We start from the raw sequence: 24,953 nt of genomic DNA on the forward strand, positions 1-24,953 counted from the left end.
CTGAGTGAGCAAACACACACCCTAACAAACACACACACACAGTGTCACACACAGACACACTGACAACAGATATAGAAGTTTCTAGATCAGTCAGTTCACTCCCAGTTCAAGGTCGTGTTTCCTGTTGTAATGCTCATTTCGGGTAACACATGAGCCCATTTCCACATTTCACAATTTCTGAACACTGTATAGTTTCTTAGAAAGACGGTGGAGGGTGGCAAAAGTGAAAGTCCAAGAATCCGGATGCTTCTGGAAAGCGTCCGTCACCGGCTTCGAACTGGAAGTGACAGTAAATGAGGAAAAAGAGGTGGCGAAGGAAGAGAAGTGTCGATCGGGTGATTTAATCGTAAAGGTCAAACTTCGAAATGCGACCTCAAATTTTAGATTCTCTCAAGTCTACCTGGTGTTAACAGCAAATCTGTGGTTTGTCGTTAGGCGACTGACAAACTACTCCAGTAAAATCAGCACCGCTACCAATACTAATCTCACTTCTACCATTACAACCAGCTGCTAACTTCTATTTCCAGTCAAATGAAGTTGTCCCGTCTCACAGCGGCTCTCAGGAAATCCTCCATCTGTTCCAGCCGGCGAGAAAAGAAGATCAACCGATTAAGACTCATTAAGACGCAGAATGTGGTAGATTACAGTGAAGCCACTTCACGGCCACAAGCAGTTTGTACTAGCAGCTCAGACTCGGTGAATAAATCCATCAGAGGACGAAACATCAGAAGTTTCTTCACTTACAGACCAGTGAAGCATCAGGAATTAAAATAATCAAACAACACATCAATGTGTCTCTGAGTGGAACCTGGTTTCAAACTGATGAGGTGTGACCACAGAGGAACGTGAAGATGGAGAAGTTCAATTTAGTTAAAAGTTAAATAAAGTTTTCAAAAGTTAAATCAAGTTAAAAGTTAAAGTACAGATGAGAGAGGAAAACTAAGAGATGAGGAAGAAAGTGGGGAAGAGGAGGAAAAGCCTGGGGGGGGGATGGAGCAGAGAAAATATGAAGAGACTCTGGAGAGATTGAGAAGGGGAGGAGGACAGGTGATAAAAAGGGGTGAATAGAGGAGGGGGAAAAGAGAGGGAGTGAAGAGTGAGGATGAAGAGGCAGAAGAGGAGGAAAAGAATTGGAGGAGGAAGAGGACTGAGGGAGGGAGGGAGGGAGGGAGGGGGATGAGAGGAGGAAGATTGGAGGGGGATGAGAGGAGGAAGTGTAGAGGAGCAATGGGAGGAAGAGGAGGAGGAGGAAGAGGACTGAGGGAGGGAGGGAGGGAGGGAGGGAGGGAGGGGGATGAGAGGAGGAAGATTGGAGGAGGAGAAAGAGGAGGAGGTTAGGGAGGGGGATGAGAGGAGGAAGTGTAGAGGAGCAATGGGAGGAAGAGGAGGAGGAGGAAGAGGAGGGAGGCAGGGGGATGACAGGAGGAAGAGTGGAGGAGGAAGAGGAGGAAGAGAGGGAGGAAGAGGATGAGGAGGAAGGGAGGGAGGAAGAGGAGGAGGTGAAGGAAGAAGAGGGCGGCAGGGGGATGAGAGGAGGAAGTGAGGATGAGGAATAGGAGGAAAGGAGGGAGGGAGGAGGAAGAGGAGGAGGAGGAGGAGGAGGAGGAGGAGGAGGAGGAGGAGGAGGAGGAGGAGGAGGAGGAGGAGGAGGAGGAGGAGGAGGAAGAGGAAGAGGAGGAAGAGGAAGAGGAGGGAGGGAGGAAGAGGAAGAGGAGGGAGGAAGAGGAGGAGGAGGGAGGTCTCTCCTGTTATGGCCCAGCCTCCATCTTGCTGAGTTGCATCATCGCAGCCACAGCCGTCTATAAATAGGATGACGTCACCCCTCTGCTCTCTGTCCTCCCTGCTCGCCCCTCCCTCGCCCCTCCCTCCCTCGCTACATTCCTGGTTGCGTCACCAGGCCACTCCCCCTCCACGCTGCTGTAAATACTCCTGTGATGCAACGCGTCCGACACAAGCGCAACTTTTACACACGGAGCAGCGAGAGGAGCCGAGACCAGAGGAAAACTTCCCCGACTTCACTTCACCTCCTCCGGCCACAGACACCTCTCACAGGTAGGTCCCTGTTCGGTTCTCCTGGAGCAGGAGGCGGTGTGTCCTCCGGCTCCAGGCCGGGGGGAGGCTGCGTTGTCCCGGGGACAGGAGCCGAGGAGTCCCGGTCTCATCGGTCCCGGGACACTTCAGACAAACTTCTTAACTCGCTTTCATCTCGATCCCACTGAGACTCAGAGACTCACAGACTCACAGACTCAGAGACTCAGACACTCAGACACTTCCTGACTCTGAGTCTCAGCTGGAATCTTCCTTTTGAAAGAGTTGATTTAATAACAGTTGTTATGGATTTGTTAACAGATATTTGTGATTTAAGTCTTTCACTTGTTAAGTTACAGTTATTTAGATAAAAAGAAAACAAGACACTTTAAAGAGCTTGTTGTCTTTTCTTTGAAATGACATAGTTGTGTTTAAAGAACAGATGTTTTTATTATACATTTTAATAACATCAGAGACTTAACACAACTCACTCACAAGAGCAGACACCAACACAACACAACGTTATTACACCACAACCTCATCAACACGCCCAACAACCTAATTAGGCGACAAAGGACAAATAAGTTTAGAGAACTGAAGTTTATTTCGCTGTTTTTCTTTTATTTGTTGATACTTCACATGGAAAACTACAGTATTTTCTTTAAAATGCCTTAAATGTTAGTTTTTAATAATTTTTGTGAGACAACAGATGTTTGATTCACATTTATTTGAAAGGTTCTGAGGTTAATTTTGATGAACAAAACAACTGTTCCTATTCTCACTTTTTAAAATTATATGTATAAAGATGATAAAAATGTACGCTTAAAATCAATATCAACTTTAGATGAATTGGAAAATGAAAACCACAGTTATAATGTTATTAACAACAGATTATTAACAACTTTAATTCATCTTTAAGTTACTTTTTTGAGAAACATAAAAACTACAGAGTTCCTTATGAAAACACTGTAATAAGTAATTTACTTTAAACAAATTAATTCTATTTATTCTTGTGTTATTTTTCTTTGATGATACAGACGTTGTTTGTTTTGGTTTCACTGAGCTCAACCTTATAATCATCTTATCAAACCACCCGTCATAATTCTCCATGAGTCACTGCTCACACAACAAACTCTTATAAATGATTATCTCCAGGTATTTATGACATCGGCTCTCAAAACATGAGCAAATATTTATTGTGTTGCCTTGTTACAGATAAAATATTGACTTTTAAACAGAAAAACTCACTAAATATCTTTTGTTTGAATATTTCCAGACTCTCATGCAATATTTTACACATTTATTTTTACATATTAAACACTAATAATACATTAATCTTAATTCCATGTTGTAATGTCTTTTTATCTCCTCCCCGACTTCATGAGCTCTTTTTTTAACAATATATTTATTGAGTTTTACATATTAGAAACATACATTCAAACATTTATAAACATACAAACGTTTATGAACACCCCCCACCCACAATCAAACACTCAGGGTAAAGAATAAGAGGCAGAAATCAAATAACTTAAAATAAGATTAAATAAAATAATAATAAAAAAAATAAAAATAATACATATATAAAAATATAAGAATAAATGGAAGTAAATAAAGACATAATTATACAAATACAAATAAATTAAATTCCAATCAATCAAATCAAAAGCCTAGATAAAATAACGTTGTCTTATTCATAGTATTAGTTAGTTACAAATAATATGTTTCCTATTAGGTGCTGCTATTTTATTCTGTTTCACTCATTAATTTCCACTTGGTCGCTTTCCAAAAATTGCATGAAGGTGTCCTATATTTTCATGAGCTCTTTTTAAATGTAACTTTTGTTTTCCAGTAACTTTAGTTTGTTTCCCAGTGAGTAAATCCAAAGTTTTCCCCGTGACTCAGACCGATCTGCTTGGTTCTTTCCAGAATGATGCTGCAGCACTCGGGTCCCTCGCTGGCCGACATCAGCTGCTCCGCCCTGGTGCCCTGCCTGTCCCCCCCCGGCAGCCTCACCCTGGACGACTTCACCCACTTCACCCCCATGGTGAAGGAGGAGCTGCGGCTCGCCATCCAGAGCAAGCGCCTGTCCAACGGCCTCAGCGTGGACATGAGCTCGGACGGAGCCAGCTCCTGCTCCGACCGGGCCTTCGACGAGCCCGGTACCCGAGGGTCCGGGGGCAAGAGAGAGAGAGAGGTGAGTCAGAGAGGAAACTCTACGACAGGGGAGGGGGGGCGGGGGCGTGGTTACACCGGATGAGAGCGTTGGCTTGTTGCCGGGTCGAATGTTCACGGTTTGTTATTCTCTCTGGTTTTCAGTCGATGGTCGAGGAGCCCGACCGGAGGAAGAGGAGGAGAGAGAGGAACAAGGTCGCTGCTGCAAAGTGTCGCAACAAGAAGAAGGAGAAGACCGAGACTCTGCAGCAGGTACTTTCCAACTTCCATCACTTCACCGAGTTAAACCTTCTCCACCTTTTCAACCACAAACATACACGTCAAGAAGAAGTTTTAATCAATGTCCCCATGAAATAAAGTTTGAAATGAATAGATTGAATGCAACATTTCTATTTCAACAAATGATTAAACAAATAAGCCTAAGAGGAAAGTGTGACCTGATGTCCGTCCTTGTCCCTCAGGAGTCGGAGAAGCTGGAGTCGGTGAACTCGGAGCTGAAGGCTCAGATCGAGGAGCTGAAGCAGCAGAAGCAGCAGCTGGTCTACATGCTCAACCTGCACCGGCCCACCTGCATCGTGCGGGCGCAGAACGGCCAGACCCCCGAGGACGAGAGGAAGCTCTTCATGCAGCACATCAAGGAGAGCACCTTGCAACTGCACAACATCACCTCCTCCTCCTCCACCGCCTCCACCACCTCCTCCATCTCCTCCATGTCCACCCTGTCCCCCCTGGACGGAGGACTCCTGTCCCTCGACCTCATTCACTGTCCCGGTCACCTATGAGCAGCTCTCAGGACTTTTCTGGGACTTTAGACTCACGGACTCGTTCAGCATCCACATCGCTGCTACAGGGAGCGCCCCCCGCCCCCCCGCCCACCGCTCTCTGAAACCTGATTGGACGGCTGACATACAATGGACAGCACCTTCAAACAGTCAGGGCCAAGGCGATGCCAAAGCACTAAAAACTAAATGATCATTGATTGTCTTTTTTTATTTACAGGTATTTTGAAAAGATGAAAGTCTGAGTTAGTGTCCGAGTTTTGTACCAAAGTGATTTCACACGTTTGTCTGTTCACCCGCAAAGAACGTAGTTACAGAGCGACATGTACGAGTGAGTTTGAAAGCAATGTTGTATGCGCTTGTTGTATGAAAATCTGTATATTTATTAAGAAACTACTGTCGTTGTTGTTGTATTAACCCCGTCTGCTCGTCCTTTATACAACGTGAGCTGCTACGTCTGCTGCTACCACTAACCACTCAGGTCCTACGCTGGCTGCAGGAGTCGCACTGTACGTTTATTTTATTGCCTGGTTTCACAGCTAACCTCTGAAAGAGTGCGAAGCTGCTTCGACGCCGCTTTGTTTTCCGTCCGGCTCCTTTTCACCGTGACAGGACCGAACCGCTCGTGTGGACAGAGATCGCTTTAGTTTGAAGATGCCGTTTACACGTGGAAACGGAGTAGCACGGATGTAGCCTAAGTTCGGTTGTGGGCCCTCAGCCACAGTAGCAGCAACAGTTTCAAAAAGGGAAAATTGAATTTGCGGTCAGGGTTTGTGATTCTGCACTTAACACACAGTATAAATGCCGATATACTCCTATATGCAGACGATACTCTACTTTACTTAAACGTTTGAGATGTGCCGTAGGGAAGCTTGTCCAAGAGAAAGTGAATCGTGTAATTTCACAAGTACACTTTAATTATCACTGCGTTCCCTCTTAAACACACCTGGTGTTGTTTTTACATCCTCTGTGACGATGAAGCTACATGAGTGTTATTTTTCAGACGTGTTTTCTACCGAGAATCTTGTATATTGCATATTGACTCTGTGCTACTGTATATAAACACCAGATGCCTCCCTTGGTTTTGACATAGCAAAAACAATAAAATAGGTTGTTATTTTATAATAGTGTATTTATTAAATTTGTCGCTTTGAAAGTTATGTTCACTGGATATCGTTAGCTAGGTATCAGAAGTGTTGCGTCACCTTTTGGCACAAGCCTGAAGTTACACAAGACCAGATCATGTGTGTTGAGATGTTGTCGTTCCACTGATATTTCTGCCGCCCTCCACTCAGACTCACTGTTATTGTCGAGCACCATAACCGCAAATTGTCCAGAAACGTGTGTGCATGCTACACAACATCTGTACATATTACAACAAGAGAAGGGAAATAAATAGGTTGTGGAAGACGGTTTCTATTGTGTATCGTGTGTGTGTGTCTGAGAGTCACACGGTCAAAGGGACGCAGGCGTCTGCGTGTGTTCAAAGTGTGTGCGTTGTGGTTGTGGCTGTTAATTGTCGAGTCGTAGCACTGAGTTGTGTGTATTCTGTTGTGCCTACTGCTGGAGGCATCGGCTTCCAAATGAATAAACCACAGGCTGTCAGGTATAAACGCTCTGCTGCTGCCAATGTGTACTTCCATCTCTGTGATCCCTCAATTTCTGTTTTTGATACCGTGTTAATTAAAGTTATGTGTTGAAATGAAACCTGTCACGTTGTCGTCTTCAGAAAAACTCTAGTCAACGCTCAAAGAATTATTAGAACTTAACTATGATGTGAAACTAAAGGTCAACATTTTATTTTACGTGTTACAAAGCTGCAGAAAAGAGAACGAGAGCTCGTATTTCACATTATTAATATAATAATAATAATCAATATAATACGCTATTTACAATGTACAGTCAATAACGAGTGCAAACGTTGAACGAGAATTTTCATCTAAAAGAAAGTAATAAAAATAGATAATTTGAATTATGTGATAATAGGCTTTAATAGTTAATGAGCCCCCTCAGCGGCTGCTTGTTCTATTTTGAATAATACCCACAAGTCACACACACTAACTTTGCCACTCGCTTGCATCAGTATGAACCCTGCTGTTTTTTAAAAAGATGAAAAGGTAAGAAAGTTAAAGATCTAGAAAAATAGACGAGGAAAACAACAATACTCTTTCCATAAAACCAGATAATTATATTCCCAGAGGAACATGAAACTTTGAACGTGTCGGGTCGTCTCTTCCTGTTTTATCTCTTGTTTTTCACTCGAGCCAGAAAACCAGAAAACCTACAGGCAGAGTAGAGCAGCTGAAGAGAGAGAGACAAGACTGGACATGTCGTCCGTCCAGAGAGAGAGAGAGAGAGAGAGAGCCGTGTGTGTGTGTGTCTGTGTGTGTGTGTGTGCATCGGCTGATCAGATATGACTCAATGTTTGTGAAGATAATCTGTGAAATAAAGTTTAATTATCAACCAACTGCAGAAATGTTCAACACTCTCTCTCTTTTCTAAATAAGACGCATTCTGCTCATAATCACTTTGATAATTCCAACGAGTGTTTTAACTGTGTAATGTTTTTATTCTTGAATGTTCAGTAAACATCTCGTTCCTGCTGCAGCTCCTCTGTTCAGCCTCCGTCTCAAACACTGGGTTTTAGCTCCTGTCTCTTTAAGACCCCTCCTCCCGATGACGCCCAGTCAGCTCTGATTGGCCAACTGCCCCTCTCTCTGTTGGGATTGGTCGTTAGGGGGCGTGTCTGAAGAGGTCGATGTCCCTTCAACAAGGACACGTGATCTCTGCATCGGAATCAAAACATCACCGGAATCCTGCGGAGATTCTTTTTATTCACTCTTCTAAATGAAATCTCGTCTTCGCGGTTAATTTAAAACCCGAACGTTATCTGTACGTGAATATAATTGATCATAACACAACATAACAACCCTGCACACGTGGCAGCGAGCAGAAGAAGAAGCTCCAGCAGAGCAGAGAGGGAGGAATCTGATCTCAGGCCAGATTATACATTGTAATTAACATACCAGTTTGTATCAAAGCACAAGAATCAAGTTGAAACGTTTCCCTCACGCAGAGCCCCGCCCACTTTTCCACCGCTCCGCAGTTCACCTGAAAACACCTCATGGAAAACCTTCTCTTCTCCTAACCCACGTTCTGAAGAAGTGGGTTTATTATATATCTTCAACAGGACGACCCAGAGGTCATGACCTCTGACCCGACGCAGCCCGACGGAGCAGAACAACAGTTTGTTTTCCTCACCTCCGAGTGCCAGACAGGTGGGGTCAAACCACAGGATTTCAACTTTCAAGCCGATGTGGATCAGGTGATTCTCTGGGTTTGTCGGCGGGAGGGATTTTACGGATTTGTGCCAATTAGCCGGTTGTGTAATTGGGCGATTAGACGTCCATTAAACGACTTTAAACGGACAGGAAACACGTTCAGACCCGACAAGCCGAGGAGATGCTGAGACACATTCACAGTGTTCTGATGTTGTTTTGTTTTGTTCCTTTGTTTGTGAACAAGATTACGCAAAAACAAGTGAGCAGATTTCCACGAAACTTTGTGAAAGAATGTGGCGTGGGTCGGAAAAGAATCCAACACCAGGATGCACAACCTGGCATTTATTAGTCTTCCTTTATAGCTTTAAGAGGTTCGCCCACATTCTAATTGATTTCTCACAGAAGAATTCATGCATCTTGATGAAAATAATCAGACATGTTTAGAGGACTGATATTTATTTAGTGTCTTACTTGGTGCAGATTCAGATAAAAGTCAGAATCTCGTGAATTTGACTGTTTTTGCGTGAAGGGACTTTCGGGCCTTGGCAGAGATATGAACTCTCCTGTTCTTCAGGATTCCATATCTGTCCTTACTCATGTCTGTGCATGTGGATTTCCTGTAGTGTCACTTATTTGTGTTGTTGTTATTATAACAGAGGGATGAATTAAAATCAGCTCATCTTACTCATCCGAGAAGCAAAACCAGTGAGTTGATGTTTCTCTGCAGAGTTGAGCCAAGGTTCAGCTGTCGTGTCTGAGGGCTTTAATGAAACGATCGGGGGGGAACGCCGGCAGCAGAAGCTCCACTGGTCTGAACAGGATCTGACATAAATCTGCTTTAGTTTAGATTATTATCAGAAATCCTGCAGAACTCAGTCTCTCCAGTGTCGTTATCACAGGAATAAAGTGTTTTAAAGTGACTCGTGTTTCAAAGCTAAATGTTGTCTCTGTAGTTTTTCAATTTCATGACTAAATAAATACAAATAACCTCGGATCACAGAACTAAACTGTTTACTGTCGGTTCCTTGATCACTTGACGAGCTGCTGGTGGAGAAGAAGTTGGTCAACACACTCGAGGCTGAAGCAGAAACGGAAGTCAGAAGTTTCAACACAACCTCGTGAAAAACAGGCGCCTCTGCCGTTTGTTCTCGGTTCAGCCGGCGCCGTCACCGAGGTCACCGCCAGGCGAGCCAGGATGCGTTATAATAATAATAATACATCCTATAAAAAACATATTATCATTAAACACATATAAAGATACATTATACATTAAAACAGTTTCTGTGGAACTTGAGATGTTAACCTCTTTGTTACCAGTCTGTTCATTTCAGGTGATTACATTACAATTAAATAAACCAACGTATATATCAGCACAGGATTCCTTAACTCTTATTGACATACTTCTAACTAATCTATTTATGATGGTAGCATAAGTTTCATGTATGAAATTCTGTTGGTTTTCCTTTTCCATACCAACTTTCCTTTTCTGTTCTGCCTCAGACGTTTGTGTTCTCACCTTCGGCCCGTCAGGAAAATGTCAGGAGAGTGTGATCGTCAACACATCGGTTAGTGAGTGAGAGGTTCATAACACTGTGCATACAATGCATTTATTTCACGTAAGGTGCTTCATGTGACTGTGACACACACACACGCACACACGCACACACACGCACGTTGGTGTATGAAGCTGTGGCCTTTGACCACAACACACAGGAAGTTGCAGTTCAGAAATTACAACACTGTCGTTACATGAGTCATTTCATCTCCGCATATGCCTGAGTTGCATCGGTCCAGAGAATGACAACGAATATTCCCTTTACATGTGTGTATGTGCTTGTGTGTGTGTGTTGTTTTGTGTGTGTGTGTGTGGGGGGGTGCGCATACTTTTGCCCCATATTGGACAATACCTCATGTGGGACGAGCAACCACAGGTCACAAAAGTTCAGACTCCTCATCTGAAGCCCCTGGTGGCCGGCTGCAGTACATGTCCTGAATCCAGCCTCCTCCATGTTAGTAGAAGGGACAATTATCAAACTTTAATTCTGATTCTGTTATGTTTGCTTATGCTTTTTCATTTGATGGTATAAAAATGGGCGGAGGCGTAATGATTGACAGCTGAGACTGACTCCTGATTGGTCGAGCGTGTGTATCCTGGATTGAACGACTCCTAACGACGTCTTTAGCATTTATTTAAGTTTATTATCAATTTGTCGAGTGTGGACGCTGCTGAGCCAGAACCATCGTCCACTCAGAGGAAATCATGTTGATGATCTTGAGACACGATTTGTCTCTAAAAGTCTCTGAAAGAATCGTTTTCAGAAAGTTTTCTTTTTAAAGTAGCTTGCTTATATTTATCCATCTTGAGAGGAACAGTCACATCATGAAGTTTCAAGATGGCAGGAAGTAGATACCAGCAAAGAGTGAGCAGATTGCATCAGTGGTCACTTCAAGGAAGAGAGCTGCAACCCTGTGCATGTTTCTGTGTGGGTGTGGAAAGGGAAATGTTTCTTAATTTAATTAAGAAACATCCAAGACTCTTGATTTCTCAACTTTCATATGTAATGAGTCAAAGAGTTTCTCAAAGAGTTGCTTGAAGTTATCGCAGAAACAAGAAGATGAAACTTCCTGTCGCCTCGAGTGAAACCGAGGAAACAGGTCGGATGAAGTGAGAACACAAGTCCACAATATATATAACACAGGTCCATTTATTTATCATGACTCAAAGGGGACTTTTCTTTCAACACTGTGGATTTAAGTTGTGTCGACATTACAAATACGTTGAGTAACACAAACATTTGTTTCTCATGAGAATCCTCAGGTTCTGGAACTCTGACCATTTGTTGTTCTTCCAGAGAAATTACAAAGAAAGCATTCCATAATTAAGCAGAGGCGGTTTGTATTTATCTGACTGGGAAGCTGTGTCACTGCTGGTGTGTGTGTGTGTGTGTGTGTGTGTGTGTGTGTGTGTGTGTGTGTGAGTGTGTGTGTGTGTGTTGTTTCAACACTGGCAACCACTTTTCTCTTCGCGAGAATTTTGCAGAAATATATAATCATAGGTTGGCTGATGAAGTCAATCCAACCTCTGATTGGAAGATAAGTTTCTCAGAAGATAAAAGAAGTTCCTGCAAAACAGAAAAGTTCAACCTGCTTTTCCATCTCAGGCCAAACCCATCTGGTGAGAATCGCTCCCGTTGTTAACACGATATCTCCAGAGCGCCTCGAGGGAATCTCTTCACATTCGGTACAAATCTTCACTGGAATTCAAACATGAACCGATTAGAATGTGGAGGTCAAAGGTCAAAGTTCACGGTGTTGGCACACAGAACATTCATGTGCAAACACTATGATTTAAACAGCTGAGTCCAGCAGAGCGCAGCCTACAGGTGATGTTAGGACATGACATTCGGCTAGTGACAATAACCAAGATTTCACCAGATGTGTGTGATTATGTATGAGTATTATGTGTGTTTGTGTGTTTGTGTCCCAGCTGTGTGTGTCTGTGGTGCTGGCTCCGTCCTGTACTCTCAGGAGAACTCTCAGGGCGACATGTTGCTTCCTGTCGCCGATGCTGTGGACGGACGCTCATTCAGAAGCTGATCTGATCACTGTGACGTCAGCTTCCTGCAGGAGTGAGAACAAACGCACAAACCAGAGGGTGGGGGGGTTGTGCCTTGTACTGTTCACCTGCAGGGAACCAAAGCTGCTCAAATGTGATTGGTCGAACTGGAAACTTCCAGCCCCAGAATCTTGTCCCTCGCCTTCAGGTCCTGTTTGTGGAGATGAGCTGAGAGACAATCCCACAACAGGCTGTTCATTCCACTTCTGAAACGTTTCTCCACACATCAACCGTTCTCTTGTTTCTCTGATGAACAAGAGTTTGGTTTTCCCAGACGTCTGCAGAGGAGATCCGATAGATCCACACCTTCTTTCCTGCGTCAGCATCTTGTTCATTCACCTCAAAGTGCAAGAGGAAGGGAAAACGAAACCACCGAGCAGATTTCAAACCATGATTTCTGATGCGATCGTGGTGAGGATGTGGAACTGTGACGTTGGGCAAGTGTCCGTCAGCGTTTCCAAACCACAGATCCAGGTGAAGCAGAGTTTACAGAACCTCTCTGACGTGTCTGTGACTTCAGAACGACCTGGAGACCTTCAGGAGAATGAGGTACGATCCCATGTGACCTCTCTTCCCCTCCAACGCCGACGAACATGTGGTCAGAAACACACACGAGGGATTTTGCTGTTTCCATTCATCATTATGTTTTTTTTATATTTGTTGATCAATGGAAAATTATGGTTTCAAGCTCAGCACATTATTGTTTTTTGTATTTTTTTTTTACAAAAGACACAATTCATCATTTTCTAAGATACTGCTCTGGCAATGCAAATGTTTGATCACTTTTCTCTAATTTAAATATATTTAAAAAAAATAAATAATACTTTATAAGAATATTAAACCCCTTGTTAAGCATCATCCGGCAGGAACACAATAAAAATCACAAGGTGAAAAGTTCATGCACAACAGTGGGTTGAGCTTTATTCAAATAGAACAAAAGAAAATTTAATAAAAATGATAATAACTCAGTTTTAATGTTGTTCTAATGCAGTCTGTGTTGTTTGTATTGACTGGATCAAAACGGCCCTAGAACACCACTGAATATTCCTATAAACATATACATGTATAATGATTATTAATAAGCTACATATTTCTATACATTACAGCCCAACAGGTTTGTGTTATATGTTTTTATTCCATGAGGGAAGAGTGAAAATGTCAAGTGGTTCAACCATTGACGTTCCAGATGTTCCATTTGGAACTTATGAGTCTTCACTTTTCCAGAACACATGATTCTGACTCAGCTCAAGTTTAATTATTAACTGATGTGTTTTAGGTTTTGATCCAGTTCCTGGAAAAATCTGTTTTTGTCCAGGTTCCGTATAATAGAGCTGCAAATAAGCTATTGTGTAATACTATTGTAGATAGATAAGATGTTAGTTCATAAACTTTTAACTGAACAGATTTTACACCTCAGATCATCACATCACACAATCTTATTTATTTTAACACAACAGAGGAAACATGCATCGGACTCTAAAATGAAATAAAAGCATAAAATAGAAGTCACAAACCCAAAAAAGTTTTTAAAAAAGTAACAGATTCATTAATTCGTCACATGTGAAGTGACAATATGAATACGAACAATGTTTTATTTAATTCTCCCACTAAAAGCTGAAAGAGGAGTGGAACCACAGTGATGGTAATGTAGAGTGTGGCCACCAGGGGGCGCTCTTCACTACCATCTGGAAATCTGCCACTTTATTTCTGATAATAGCGAACACTGCCCTCTAGAGTTGTGTTGCTGCATCACATGGTGGATCACAGCTGTAGAGATGTTGCAGAGGTCAGAGGTCAGAGATGTGACCCCTGACCTCAGACCGAACAGGCGGCCATGCTGTCAGGCTGCAGGCCGGAGGAGGAGAAGAAGCAGTGCATCATGGGACACTGAGACTCGTGGGAGGAGAGAGCTTCAGTCAGGAGGCGCTGCTCCTCGGACAAAGAATCCACCTGAGACACAAAACAACGGTTTCATTTATTCTTTTATTGGTTTGAGGTTCTTGTTTGATTTTAAACACAACAACAACACTTTCATGCGGAATGAGAGTAAACATGTAAACACACCTCTGTCCTCAGCTTCTGGTTCCTCTGCTCCAGCAGCTCACAGGCCTGAAGAGAGGAGGAGGAGAGAAGACCAGAAGAAATGATGGATGACAGGAAGAGGAAGAACCGCATATGATTGATATGAGGTTCAGGACCTTCTCATTTAGTTCGAGGCTAAAATTCAATGTAAATTGCTGCTAATTCGTTGTTATCTTGTGATTCTGCTTTATTACTTATACTGTTTGTTTGTTGGTCTGTGCAAATCTGTAAGTACTGACCCAATTATAACCTCAGAAATGACCTTTGACCTTGTTAGGAGCAGGCTCTGGTCCCTATGAGGTGTACTGGTCCTCACAGGTCAGTATTAATGCTGCTAAAGAGGTAACACACACACAGACACACACACACACAGACACACACCTCATGCAGCAGGTCGGCTCTCTGTGTTTGTCTCTTGCGACTCTTCTGAGCTGCAACTCTGTTCTTCTCTCGCCTCTTCATCCTCCGGCCTTCGTCCTCTGAACCCTGACACACACACACACACACAGACACACACACGTTTCAGTGACCACGGACCAATAGCAGTTCATTCACTTTCCCTCTATACAACCCATGACCTCTGACCTTGTGTCGTCGCTCACACCAGGAGAAGAAGCGTGATCTTACCACACACGTGTCCCACAGGTGGTCGTCCTTGCCCTCTGACATCACAGGAGGTTAAAGCGTGTGCGCTCAGGCTCAGCGTCTCCGACACACAACACAAAGTTTCCGGTGAAGTCTAAACAACAGGCGAGAATCCTGCAGCTTCACTTCAGCTTCCTTTTCACCTTTTTTAATTTGTTGCAGGTTTAGAAGAAGCAGCAGCGAGGACGGTTCACATAAGTCACGTGACCACGATCCTGCACCGACTCACAACCCCTCGGTCGATAACATCACACTGTGGTTTATCTCTTTAATCCCACATTCGGCAGAAATAACCACCGACAACAACTGAGTTAAACCACAACTAAAAATAGTTGAACCTCTGAAAAAAAAAAGAAGCTTTTCACTTCTGTTTGAGGTTCTGAGGGAAACAGTGAACTTCAGAGTGAGACACGGAGCAGCAGGTCAGAAAGGGTTTGAGATATTTAATGGAGGGAAAGGACAAATATTAAAAATGACACAGCACTGGTCGAGTTTAGGTTTGAAAAACAGTTTATATTAACAGCAAAGATCTTAAAACGAAGACAAACTTTGAGACAGAGAGAGAGAGAGAGACTGAGGGCAAATTTAAATGTTCTGATCACAAAGTGTCCGGCTCTGGGTCAGCCCCCCCCACAGGGTGCCTGGGTCTCTTGACGAGAGGCATGTAGCATTCTGAGGCCGCCGCCTCTTCTACGGCTCGCTGGATTGGCTGCCTGTTCTCTGACGCTGTGCCCGTGGCCAGCACCGGAGCGTCTGATTGGCCGGTGCAGCTGAACACTTCCCTGTGGATCTCCAGGCTGGTGTGGCTGGGCTTCATGTTGAGGATCTCACCCAGACCCTCGGCCTGTTTCTGCAGAGTGCTGATCGACTGAGGACGGTACAGGAAGTGTAAATAAAACTTTTATTAAAAAACATATCATCTATTACACGTGTATAAGTGCCGGTTTGCTGTGTCACCTTGATAACCTGGATGGCCTGTTTCACCATCTCAGGAGCTGCAGCAGACAGATCCGTCATGATGTTCTCTGAGGAAACAACATTTAGGATTAGATTCTATTACTAATACACATTATGTGGAGAACATACGTAAATAATTATCTACTAATCGATCATCTACTACTAATCTATGATGTGTTTCATGACAGCTGCGTCAGGTTTGAACCCAAATATCAGCTGAACGGTGATAAACCACAGGGATAATGTGCTGATAGACTGTAAAAGCTCTAAGAGTCGACTCCTCACGCAGACACGAATCCACTGAAGTCGACTGAAACTCACAATCTGAACCAGAAGCAGCTTCTCCAGGTATTTCAGTTCACTTAGGCTGAAACTTTCAACTGTCTCACAGAGAAGTAGCTCTTCCTGATTTCATGAAAGCAAGAAGAAAATGTCCGGCACACAAAGTTGCTGGATATGAACCCACTGGAGAGAATATGCAACGTTTTAAACCACAGAGGAATAAAAACAAAAGACTAGAGAATAATTTCTATCAGGAGTCCATGAAGTGAAGTGTGTTAATTTTTGAAAGTGATGATATTTACATGTTTTAGGTAAAGAATGAACTGACTGGCAGAACTTTTAGCGTCTTTCTGAGCATCAGAGACTAAAAAAGTTTTAAATGTGTGTGTATGTGTGTGTTCAGTAAATACCTTGATCCGGGTCTCTGGCCACCTCCTGGGGTTGGACTGCATGTTTATAAAGCCCCTGGAAACACAACAAGGCAGTGGATGAAAAGGAGAAATAACTTCTGCATAGACAGTTACTGTGATGCACATTATTTAATTGATTATATTCATGTTCTTTTCCTTATATCTATCTAATAATTCCAGAAGTCTCTCTCTCTCTGTGTGGGTCTCACACATCTCTGGGACCCATTCGTCTTGTCGACTTCACACTCCTCATGTGTATCATTAAGGGCCCAGTGAAGTGCAGGGTGGAATTTTGTGCGATTTGGACACGAGATACGTTCGATAACAGTATTTGAACACGGGCGACCACTTCTGGAGCAGCATCAACGTTAGTGACTTTAGTGATTCTCCAGCTCTCACACCCACCATGAGTTTACGCTCGGCCTTGAGGGAGTGGACCACGTGAGGCAGGATCTGTCTGGGGTAAGTACGGCGCCTCCTGGTGGTCTCAACGATGGTGTCGTCCAGGAGGCTCTCCAGATCAGCCGACTCATCCTCTGCTCAGGAAGGAGAAACAGAAAAAGACTTTATTGGACACGCTTTAGTCGTCAGGGAGATGATTTGTCCGGTGAACACATGAAAACAAGTTGAGGAGTTTAATGAGGGACGGAGTGAATCACCCTCAGCTTCAGGCGCCTCCTCCCAAGGTTTTCCATTCACCAACACGTTGTCCTGAACGGCAGCTTCAAAGTTCTGCACGGACACACAAGTGAACACAGATCGCACAAAGAGCACAAACACTCACAGTTCACACAACCTTTCAAAAGTGTACAGTTTGAAGAGTTTCTAACAGAACTACACATTCTACCTACAAGTGAAATCATTCATCTGATTGTGATGTCTAATGTGAGGTTTGTGTCTTTTATTATTTATAGAAAATTATATTTAACATTTACACACAGGAGGTATGAGCTCTACTCAGTGATAGTGTAGTTGTAATATGTTTAGTAAACCTCCTACCACAAGGGGGCGTAGTGCCGCTGCTACAGGTCGATAGAATCTGGAGGTTTATGACAATATTGATATTTGTAAATATAAATTAAAAGCCAACGTATTAAGTAATTTAGTAGAAGTAGTTTTTTACATTTGTGTGCAATGGTTGACTTAAGACTGAATGAGCATAAAACCGTTTTACACTTTTTAGGTTTTAATGCCAGTTTTAGTTTTTCATATTTTAAGCGTTTCACCCTTTTAGTGTTTGATATCGTTTGACGTGTTTTTAGGAGCAGGTGAAATATTCAACTCACTTTTATTCTGCATTATTAATCTTTACACCGTGTGAGAGTCGGATGATCACGTATATCTGTTTGTTGTTGTTGTTGTTGTTGTTACGTTCTGCAGCTGTTGTCGCACTTTGGTCCGAATAAACTTCCTCACGACACAATAACATTTATTAGATTTGATTTGTTGTTGTTGTTATTTCTCGAAGGGGATTTCAGGTGAGAGATGATTTTACTTGAACAGTTGAATGTAACGTATTGTAACGTAACGTAACGTGACTCACCATCAGCAGCTCCTGCAGTAAACCCCGTCGCGTCTCCTCGGGGACATCCGTCTGTCCGTCCAGCGCGGTTTTTAAAATGTCTTTGTATTTGTCCACCAGCTCCGTCACTTGTCTCTTCGTCGCCACCGGGACTCGGAACTCTTCCGCCTCTTCCGCCTCCATCTTTACCGCCAACTTGTTTATATTCTGTGTCAAACCGGAACCACAGATGGGACTTCCGGGTCCGACGGCTAACAGGGTCCCCCCATTCCCCCGGAGCAACACTTCCGGTTGGCTCAGCGGGAACGTTCCGGGCTGCTCTCACATGACAGAACGTTTCTTTCTGTGTTTTCAAGTCTCTTTGTTTGTTATAGTTTAATTTCCAGATGGAACTTGGCTTCGTTGACTCTCACTGTCACATCTCGGCCCGTGAGTTCGAGCAGGTAGAAGGTCATGTGTCTGTAAACACGATTAGCACAAAGCTAACTGGGTGTAAACAACATTCAGGAGCAGTGTAAACTATTTGAATAAAACACATCTGTCAGTGAACATCTCAAATGCTTATTCGAGCATTTAAATGTGTTATTTTACTATTTGGCTGGTTCGTCCACTTTGATTGTGTTGATTCCAGTTGTTTTCTTGTCACAGGACCTGGAGGATGTGATGCAGAGAAGCAAACAGGTCGGTTCTCTGCTCAAACTCTATTTGTTCTCCAGCTTTCACACAAACTGCATCACGACTGAGCAACGAGCCACGAAGGAGAAAATACAAATACAACCAGTGACACTGAAAAAAAGTTAATAGAGTTATAAAGCTATAAGAACTAGAACGTCACGTGGATCTGGATCTTCTCCCACTTTGTCCTCAAAGAAGACGACAAAAAAAGATGCAAAATGATCATTAAACATGAGGGAAGTTCAACGACAAGTGAGATTCCAAGGAGAATATTCAGACTTCAGTGAATATCTGAAAGCTGCTGTACAGAGCATTCAGCTCGGACAATAGGTTAATCGCTGCAGGTAAATCCAGTTGTGTGTGTTTCTGTGTGTGTCTGTGTGTGTCTGTGTGTGTGCAGGCTGGGGTAGAGACTCTGATTGCTGTTACAGAAGAAGTCGGGGAGTTCAGCAGACTTCTCCAGCTGCAGCAACGGTCTGTGTGTCCTCAGTGTTATAACGAGTAATCCGTCCCAGGACGTACAGTATATAGTCCCTGTCGTGTACAATTTTATAATGTAAGAGAAAGCAGGAAGGACTGATGCAGTAAAAGCATAAAAAAGAACGAGTTCGGCTTGAGCTTTTCACGTTATAAAACTTGTTGGACGAGCAAATAGAAACAAGAGAAAGGGGAGAGAGGGGACACATTTCAGATTTCTACTGAATTAAAAGTAAGTTGAATAAAACCTTCAGAATCTGCAGTAACAGTTTAGTGAACAAAATGCTTTTCGTGTGGAGTTAATCTCTAAATTCATAAGATTGTGTCGGAACATCTGTAACAATAACACACACCTGTGGTGGAAGTAGCTTCTCACGAAGTCCCTCATGCACGATGTATAGAATGAAGATAGTTCACATTCTCCTTTACAGCTGCTCTCTGCAGGACGGCCACATGTTTATTATCACCTCTTCTCTTTTCTCACAGTTATCCAGATGTGGTGGCTCCGTGTTTCGGGGTCCATCCTCTGCAGGGCGGCGAGGGGCCCGAGCGGCGCAGCGCCCGGCCTCAGGTGGGGGGGGGGGGAGGGGATTTTACTCTATAGATTCTGACCTTACGGGGAGCGTAACTGTTCCCACTCTTCTCAGTGGTGTCGGGGGGGGGGGGGGTCCTATGCAGGGAACAAAGGCCCCTAACTAAAATCCACACCTCCGGCTGTGATGTAAACATTAATCTATATCTTGTTCCTGTTCTGATTGTCTTTGGGGTTTCATGTTTCATCTGATTTCATTTAAGTCTTCTGACGAGCCTTGGAAATAAAGTCTGTTTTAGCTTTGAAGCTTCTTATGTGGATGTTTGTTAACAGGACCTGGATGCTGCTCTGCCGCTGCTCTACGAACACAGAGAGCGCCTTGTTGCTGTAGGAGAGGTAGAAACACACACACACACACACACACACACACACACACACACACACAAACAAACACACACACACACAAAACTGCGATCAAACATGTTGTTTGGTTCACAAATGTTCAGGACCGATTTTTCAAGTAATTCTCTCCCTCAAATTGAATTCCTCGGCTTATAAGAGTCTATGACTTCAACCTAAACCTCTTCACACTAAAACCAAGTTGTAGAAACACACACACATGTCACACACCACCACTTTACACACATTCTTTCATCCCTTAAATAAGTCCACTTGAATGTGACTTCTGGAAAAGAAAAGAGGATTTAACTTGTTAAAACTCCTCTTAATCTTCTCTGCTGGTAAAAGTTAATGAACTCAGTCAGTCACAGTCTCTCTCATGGGATCAAGAGTCAGACTGAGGTTTGATGGCTTTTATTTCCACCAGACATTTTGAATTGTCAAGTAAATAAAAAACAATCAGTTATTCTAGCAAAAGGAACATTTATAGATTCACTGTTATTTCATTGAAAGAAGTTTTCCTCTTTTTCATGAGGTCAGAACCAGTCAATGAAAAGCTGAAACATGTTTTGGATGAATAATAAGAAAGTCTAGGAACTTCTGAGCCTTTATTAATTTTAATGAAGGTAAAATGATAAAAATAATCTCTCTGACGAGCTGCGTGGGTTCACTGGTTTTCCTCTTCTTCTGGCTCCAGATCGGTTTGGACTTCACGCCGTGGCGAGCTCCCACTCAGCAGGACAGAGACGACCAGATGACCGTGTTCGTCAAACAGCTCCACGTCGCCAAGGAGCTGGAGCTTCCAGTGTGAGCACATCGGGATAGACTAGAGTGAAAAGTACATGTTACACACCTCAGGCTCACAACGCTCACTTTTATATTTTAATAATAATTTCACAACGATGCCGTGATGAGATGATTCATATCAGGATGAGGGGAACATTGGCCGAGGCTGCAGCTGGTCTCCTGTAAAAGTTGAGTAGATTAGATAATGAGGGAACAGGAATGTACAAGAACTCGTGGTCAAGAAGGAATGAAGAAGTGATTCACGACTCATCCCACAGCAGCAGGTTTGGTGTTTAAGACAGAGGCTGAATAGAGGAGCTGCAGCAATGGACATTCTGAGGAAATCAATGTGTTTTCTGGACATTAGAAATTTTTTACAGTTATAAAACGATCAACATGAGCAGGATGAGTCTCCTTGAAAAACAATCAAGTCTGCATTAGGTTCTTGTTCACTCGTCCTTCTACGTCCTCTTCACAGGAACGTCCACTCCCGATCAGCTGCTCGAGTCACCATAGAGACCATGAGACAACAGGGTGGGTGTCTCCCTCCTGTCAGTCATGCTCACACAGTTTTCACAGCCGCAGACGAGTGGAATGCTTGACTCTTTGATTCTCCCTCAGGGATCAGTCGCGCTCTGCTGCATAACTTTGCCGGGAAGCCGTCGGTGGCTCTGGACGGAGTGAAGGCCGGGTTCCTCTTCTCCTTCCCACCGGCCGTCTGCAGGAACCAGCAGGTGAGCGTCAGGTCCCTCAGATGCATCCTCAGCCTGATTTGCTTATGCAGATCATCCCGCAACCTTAGGAGCAGGGATTCTCATTCTGGGCTGATATCGTATTACAGGGAAAAATGTAAAATATGGAAATGAATCACGTGTTTCATGCCACCACAAACAGCAGCAGCAGGCGAGATGAGTGAGATCAGTCTTCTTCTTGCTGAGTTGACGTTCTCAAATCCCAAACACATCCCTTGTTGCCTAATGGATCCTTAATTAATTATTTACATTCTCTTCTCTTCAGCTTGACCTTCATCAAGGTCATGGCGATATTCAGGGACAGTTCAGGACCACTCTCCTGTCACAAATGTTCAGATGAAGCCACAACCATACCTCTTCCGACTATACCTCGAATAAAAAATTAACAAAAAAAACTACTAACAATTTTGAAACTAACAATTTAGTAGCACTTAAATGACACTTACTTATAGCACTTTGTAGTCCTGCTTTATTTTTGAAGAAATTGTACTTTCTTGATCCTTGTTGTTCCTGGTTTGTTCCCTCGGGGTTGATGCACTTATTGTCAGTCGCTTTGGATAAAAGCGTCAGCTAAATGAAATGTAATGTAATGTAATGTAACAATATAAATCAGTTTTGTGTCATTTTGTATTTCATTAACACAACTCCTAAACTTCCTACGTTAATATGTTCACTTAAACATAAAACTTCATTGATCGTTCATTTACGACCTAATATCCGAGTTGTTAGGTATTTTTTCTGCTTCCTTATCTTATCTTGTCTCTTTTTCGTTATTCAGTAACTCCAGTAAAGCGATTAGAGAAAGAAAGACATAAACTCTCTTCTGATATATTCTTCCCCAGATTAAAGAGAATATAAGATAAGCAGGAAACCCTGTGTCTAGTGAATCTGCAGCCGTCCCTGATACCGAGGTGATGAACTCATTGTGATGTTTCCACTCAGAGAGACAAACTGATCCGAGCGATTCCACTGGAGCACATCTGTCTGGAAACCGACTCTCCCGCCCTGGGGCTCGACAAGCACGTGAGTTTGGAAATGATCGGAGTGGAATCGATGCTGTGACATACGAGCAGCTCCTCTGCAGACGTTTAGATCTGAGTAACTCTCTCTCTCTCCGTCTCCCAGGGGAGGAACGAGCCGTGTAACATCGTCCTGTCCTGTCGGTACATCGCTCACGTCAAAGGTCTGTCGGCTCAAACCGTTCAGATCGTCACGGCACAGAACGCGTACAGACTGTTCCCCGGGGCTGACACGCAACAACGCACACACACACACAAATACACAGTTCTGAACTCTACAGTTTGGCCTGAGGATGGGGAAGAGTTCTATGACGAGGAGTTACGCAAAAGACGCAGCATGTTTTGACCTGATGATTTGACTCTGGATGAAACAAGGAAACATTATGATCATGAAGATTTAATCTGTGGAGACATTTCAACTGACGTGAAGTTTTACAGGGAACAGACGGTTTAGAGATGATATTCAAACACAGACACAAAGAAATCTAACAAGTGAATTGTTCTCCTCAGACTGGTTTCTTCTTCTTGACCAGTTGCTCTCATGTTTGGACAGGATTTGTTGTCCCAGCTCTCAGGGTCCTGCAGCCGTTTTACACCAGGTGGGATTTATCTGGAAGAGGAGAAAAGATGCACGACAATGATTCATAGAGTCGTGATGAAGCCTCCGGATCCATATACTGAGAAAGAATCGAATAGTTTTCATAGTTTCATCATTCTGCTGCATGAGTTGTTTAAAAACAAGTTGCTGCGTTCAAGGACGCACGGATATCTGGGGACTGAACTCAGCTTTTATAAAACAACCCTTGCTGTTGTATACTGTGTTCATAATGGTTGTGTTTAAGTTAAAATAAAAAACATTCTTGAGCAAACTAAAGTCTCCCTCCACAATCTTAACGTAGCACTTTCCATAAAGTGTAATATAGGTTTTTAATTATTCATAATAAACATGTTATTTAAATATACGGCGTCGTTATCTTATTTTTCTCTCTTTCTGTGAAGCTCTTTGTAACCTTGTTTAGATAAGTGCTATGTAAATAAACATATATATATATATATATACACATAATACATATGTCCATCATCTTATGCCCCTTATGAAAAATATTGTTTACACTTTAAGTCACACCCTGTAAATACTCATTGAGATATTAAAGCAGTATTTCAGTAAATGGCTGAGCAGCCTCCTTACAGCTCTCTTCAAAGTGCCTTCTCTCCGGGAGCTTGACCTGGGGCGGCCGCTCGGAGCTGCCCCCCCCACGCTGCGGCGCCCCGGTCAGAGCGGCGAGCAGCACTGGGCTGGTCCTCAGGTGACCGCGGTGGTGTCTCCTCTCCGTCCTCTCCCAGGCCTGTCCACTGTCCCCCCCGACCTGACACCAGGTCTCCCTGTGCAGGTTGAGCTGCAGCAGAGCCGGCTGCTCGCGGCTCGCCATCACGCCGCTTCAGCTCGATCCGATGAATAATCCAGAGTGTGCTCGGCCAGTGATGCTGAGGTTCCCATGACAACGGGAAACTTGAAGACAAGTCTGTGTGCTCAAAGATCTTCTGTGTTTGATGCGATGTATCACTCCGTCTTAGATTCTAGAACTACAAAAACAGCTACTAGAGCTAAAAAAATAACACAATTTCTTTGCAGCTTAACAAGTATGTTTTTTTATCAAATGTTCTAAACTTAAAGTTAAAATAATAGGAATAAACGATAAACTGTAAATCATAAGAAAACTTATAACAATTAACCAACAAATTGACAAGTGACAGTTCTATAGACAAACTAGGAAACTTATTTACTTCACTGAAGGGTTGTCCATGTTACATGCTAACATACAGGAGGGAGGGTTGTGACCTTTATCACAGCCAGCCACCAGGAGGCGATGGAGATGCTTTGGCTTCACTTTTTTGGAGCAGTAATGGTTTACATCTTTATTTACAGTTTATGTTCAAGACCAAAATCACTCAGAAACGTGTGTAATATCTATCATCTAACTCATAAACAGTCCTGTTACAGGATAATGATGATAAATCATCTATACACAAGATGTGTGTCTGTTTCTGACCAGGCTAATTTTGTCTGTTTTGAAAACAGACACAGAGTGAGACCTCTTCCCTCTCCACGATCCCTCCACCGGTAACAGGAGGTGATCTGATCCTCACCAGAGCAACAGAGATAACACGTAGTTCCTGGAAACTCTGTGGAGGAGCTCGGGTTGTTGTAACCTCGCGAGAAGGATCTGGATCCAGATCCTGCACCTGCTGCAGAGGTCACGGGGTCACAGGAGGATGAGGATTAGAGGGCAGATACACGACCTGAGCATATGGACGCACTAATCTGAGTTCATGGACCAAGACCATTGAACTGTCCAATTGTGTAAGAAAAGATAAGATAGACTTTATGAATCCTGAAGGAAGGAAGCTTGCTCCAAGGTTACAGTAACACTGTGTGGAAACAAGTGTTATAAGTGAACATTTAAAAAACTGTAAATGAAGACCCAGTGCCTCTGAGAGATCAAATGAAACTCTTTTTATTTTGATATACTTATTTTAT

At 43.2% G+C, this 24,953-nt stretch overlaps 5 protein-coding genes across 5 annotated transcripts; 2 read left to right on the forward strand and 3 right to left on the reverse strand.

Annotated features, from left to right (window-relative positions):
* The first annotated feature begins 1,962 nt into the window (after positions 1-1,962).
* Positions 1,963-6,686, forward strand: atf3 (activating transcription factor 3). Its single transcript, XM_061091429.1, has 4 exons — positions 1,963-2,052; positions 3,955-4,222; positions 4,345-4,452; positions 4,662-6,686. Exons 2-4 carry the CDS (start codon positions 3,956-3,958, stop codon positions 4,980-4,982), a joined length of 696 nt encoding a protein of 231 aa, XP_060947412.1. The 5' UTR covers positions 1,963-2,052; position 3,955; the 3' UTR covers positions 4,983-6,686.
* Positions 6,687-13,462: 6,776 nt separating this feature from the next.
* Positions 13,463-14,627, reverse strand: batf3 (basic leucine zipper transcription factor, ATF-like 3). The gene is made up of 4 exons (XM_061091976.1): positions 14,586-14,627; positions 14,340-14,444; positions 13,941-13,985; positions 13,463-13,826 (listed from the first exon to the last, which is right to left on the reverse strand). Exons 1-4 carry the CDS (start codon positions 14,625-14,627, stop codon positions 13,692-13,694), a joined length of 327 nt encoding a protein of 108 aa, XP_060947959.1. The 3' UTR covers positions 13,463-13,691.
* A 468-nt stretch (positions 14,628-15,095) lies between these two features.
* nsl1 (NSL1 component of MIS12 kinetochore complex) lies at positions 15,096-18,002 on the reverse strand. The gene is made up of 6 exons (XM_061091866.1): positions 17,796-18,002; positions 16,912-16,984; positions 16,658-16,788; positions 16,253-16,307; positions 15,561-15,628; positions 15,096-15,471 (listed from the first exon to the last, which is right to left on the reverse strand). Exons 1-6 carry the CDS (start codon positions 17,955-17,957, stop codon positions 15,202-15,204), a joined length of 759 nt encoding a protein of 252 aa, XP_060947849.1. The 5' UTR covers positions 17,958-18,002; the 3' UTR covers positions 15,096-15,201.
* An 82-nt stretch (positions 18,003-18,084) lies between these two features.
* Positions 18,085-23,220, forward strand: tatdn3 (TatD DNase domain containing 3; the record flags this gene model as incomplete). Its single annotated transcript, XM_061091745.1, is given in 10 exon segments — positions 18,085-18,217; positions 18,423-18,455; positions 18,850-18,923; positions 19,413-19,497; positions 19,792-19,854; positions 20,555-20,664; positions 21,122-21,177; positions 21,265-21,377; positions 22,338-22,418; positions 22,521-23,220. Coding segments are annotated over 10 exon segments (912 nt in total). The 5' UTR covers positions 18,085-18,160.
* On the reverse strand, positions 23,005-23,844 carry LOC133024808 (spermatogenesis-associated protein 45-like). The gene is made up of 2 exons (XM_061091978.1): positions 23,604-23,844; positions 23,005-23,024 (listed from the first exon to the last, which is right to left on the reverse strand). The coding sequence occupies exons 1-2, from the start codon at positions 23,842-23,844 to the stop codon at positions 23,005-23,007; spliced, it is 261 nt and encodes an 86-aa protein (XP_060947961.1).
* Positions 23,845-24,953: the final 1,109 nt, after the last annotated feature.

This window comes from Limanda limanda, chromosome 18, assembly GCF_963576545.1.
Source record: "Limanda limanda chromosome 18, fLimLim1.1, whole genome shotgun sequence".
NCBI lineage: Eukaryota > Metazoa > Chordata > Actinopteri > Pleuronectiformes > Pleuronectidae > Limanda > Limanda limanda.

Excerpts from the sequence above, each read along its gene's own strand:
- LOC133024808 (XM_061091978.1), bottom strand. The coding sequence starts at position 23,844 with ATGGCGAGCCGCGAGCAGCCGGCTCTGCTGCAGCTCAACCTGCACAGG. Across the intron at positions 23,025-23,603 it reads AAGGCACTTTGAAGAGAGCT|ATAAATCCCACCTGGTGTAA; the intron begins GTAAGGAGGCTG and ends CTCCTCTTCCAG.
- atf3 (XM_061091429.1), top strand. The coding sequence starts at position 3,956 with ATGATGCTGCAGCACTCGGGTCCCTCGCTGGCCGACATCAGCTGCTCC. Across the intron at positions 4,223-4,344 it reads GGGGCAAGAGAGAGAGAGAG|TCGATGGTCGAGGAGCCCGA; the intron begins GTGAGTCAGAGA and ends TCTGGTTTTCAG. Across the intron at positions 4,453-4,661 it reads AGACCGAGACTCTGCAGCAG|GAGTCGGAGAAGCTGGAGTC; the intron begins GTACTTTCCAAC and ends CTTGTCCCTCAG.
- batf3 (XM_061091976.1), bottom strand. The coding sequence starts at position 14,627 with ATGTCAGAGGGCAAGGACGACCACCTGTGGGACACGTGTGTG. Across the intron at positions 14,445-14,585 it reads ACCTGTGGGACACGTGTGTG|GGTTCAGAGGACGAAGGCCG; the intron begins GTAAGATCACGC and ends TGTGTGTGTCAG. Across the intron at positions 13,986-14,339 it reads GAGCCGACCTGCTGCATGAG|GCCTGTGAGCTGCTGGAGCA; the intron begins GTGTGTGTCTGT and ends TCCTCTCTTCAG.
- nsl1 (XM_061091866.1), bottom strand. The coding sequence starts at position 17,957 with ATGGAGGCGGAAGAGGCGGAAGAGTTCCGAGTCCCGGTGGCGACGAAG. Across the intron at positions 16,789-16,911 it reads GGAGGCGCCTGAAGCTGAGG|AGGATGAGTCGGCTGATCTG; the intron begins GTGATTCACTCC and ends CTTCCTGAGCAG. Across the intron at positions 16,308-16,657 it reads AGGCCGAGCGTAAACTCATG|GGGCTTTATAAACATGCAGT; the intron begins GTGGGTGTGAGA and ends TTGTGTTTCCAG.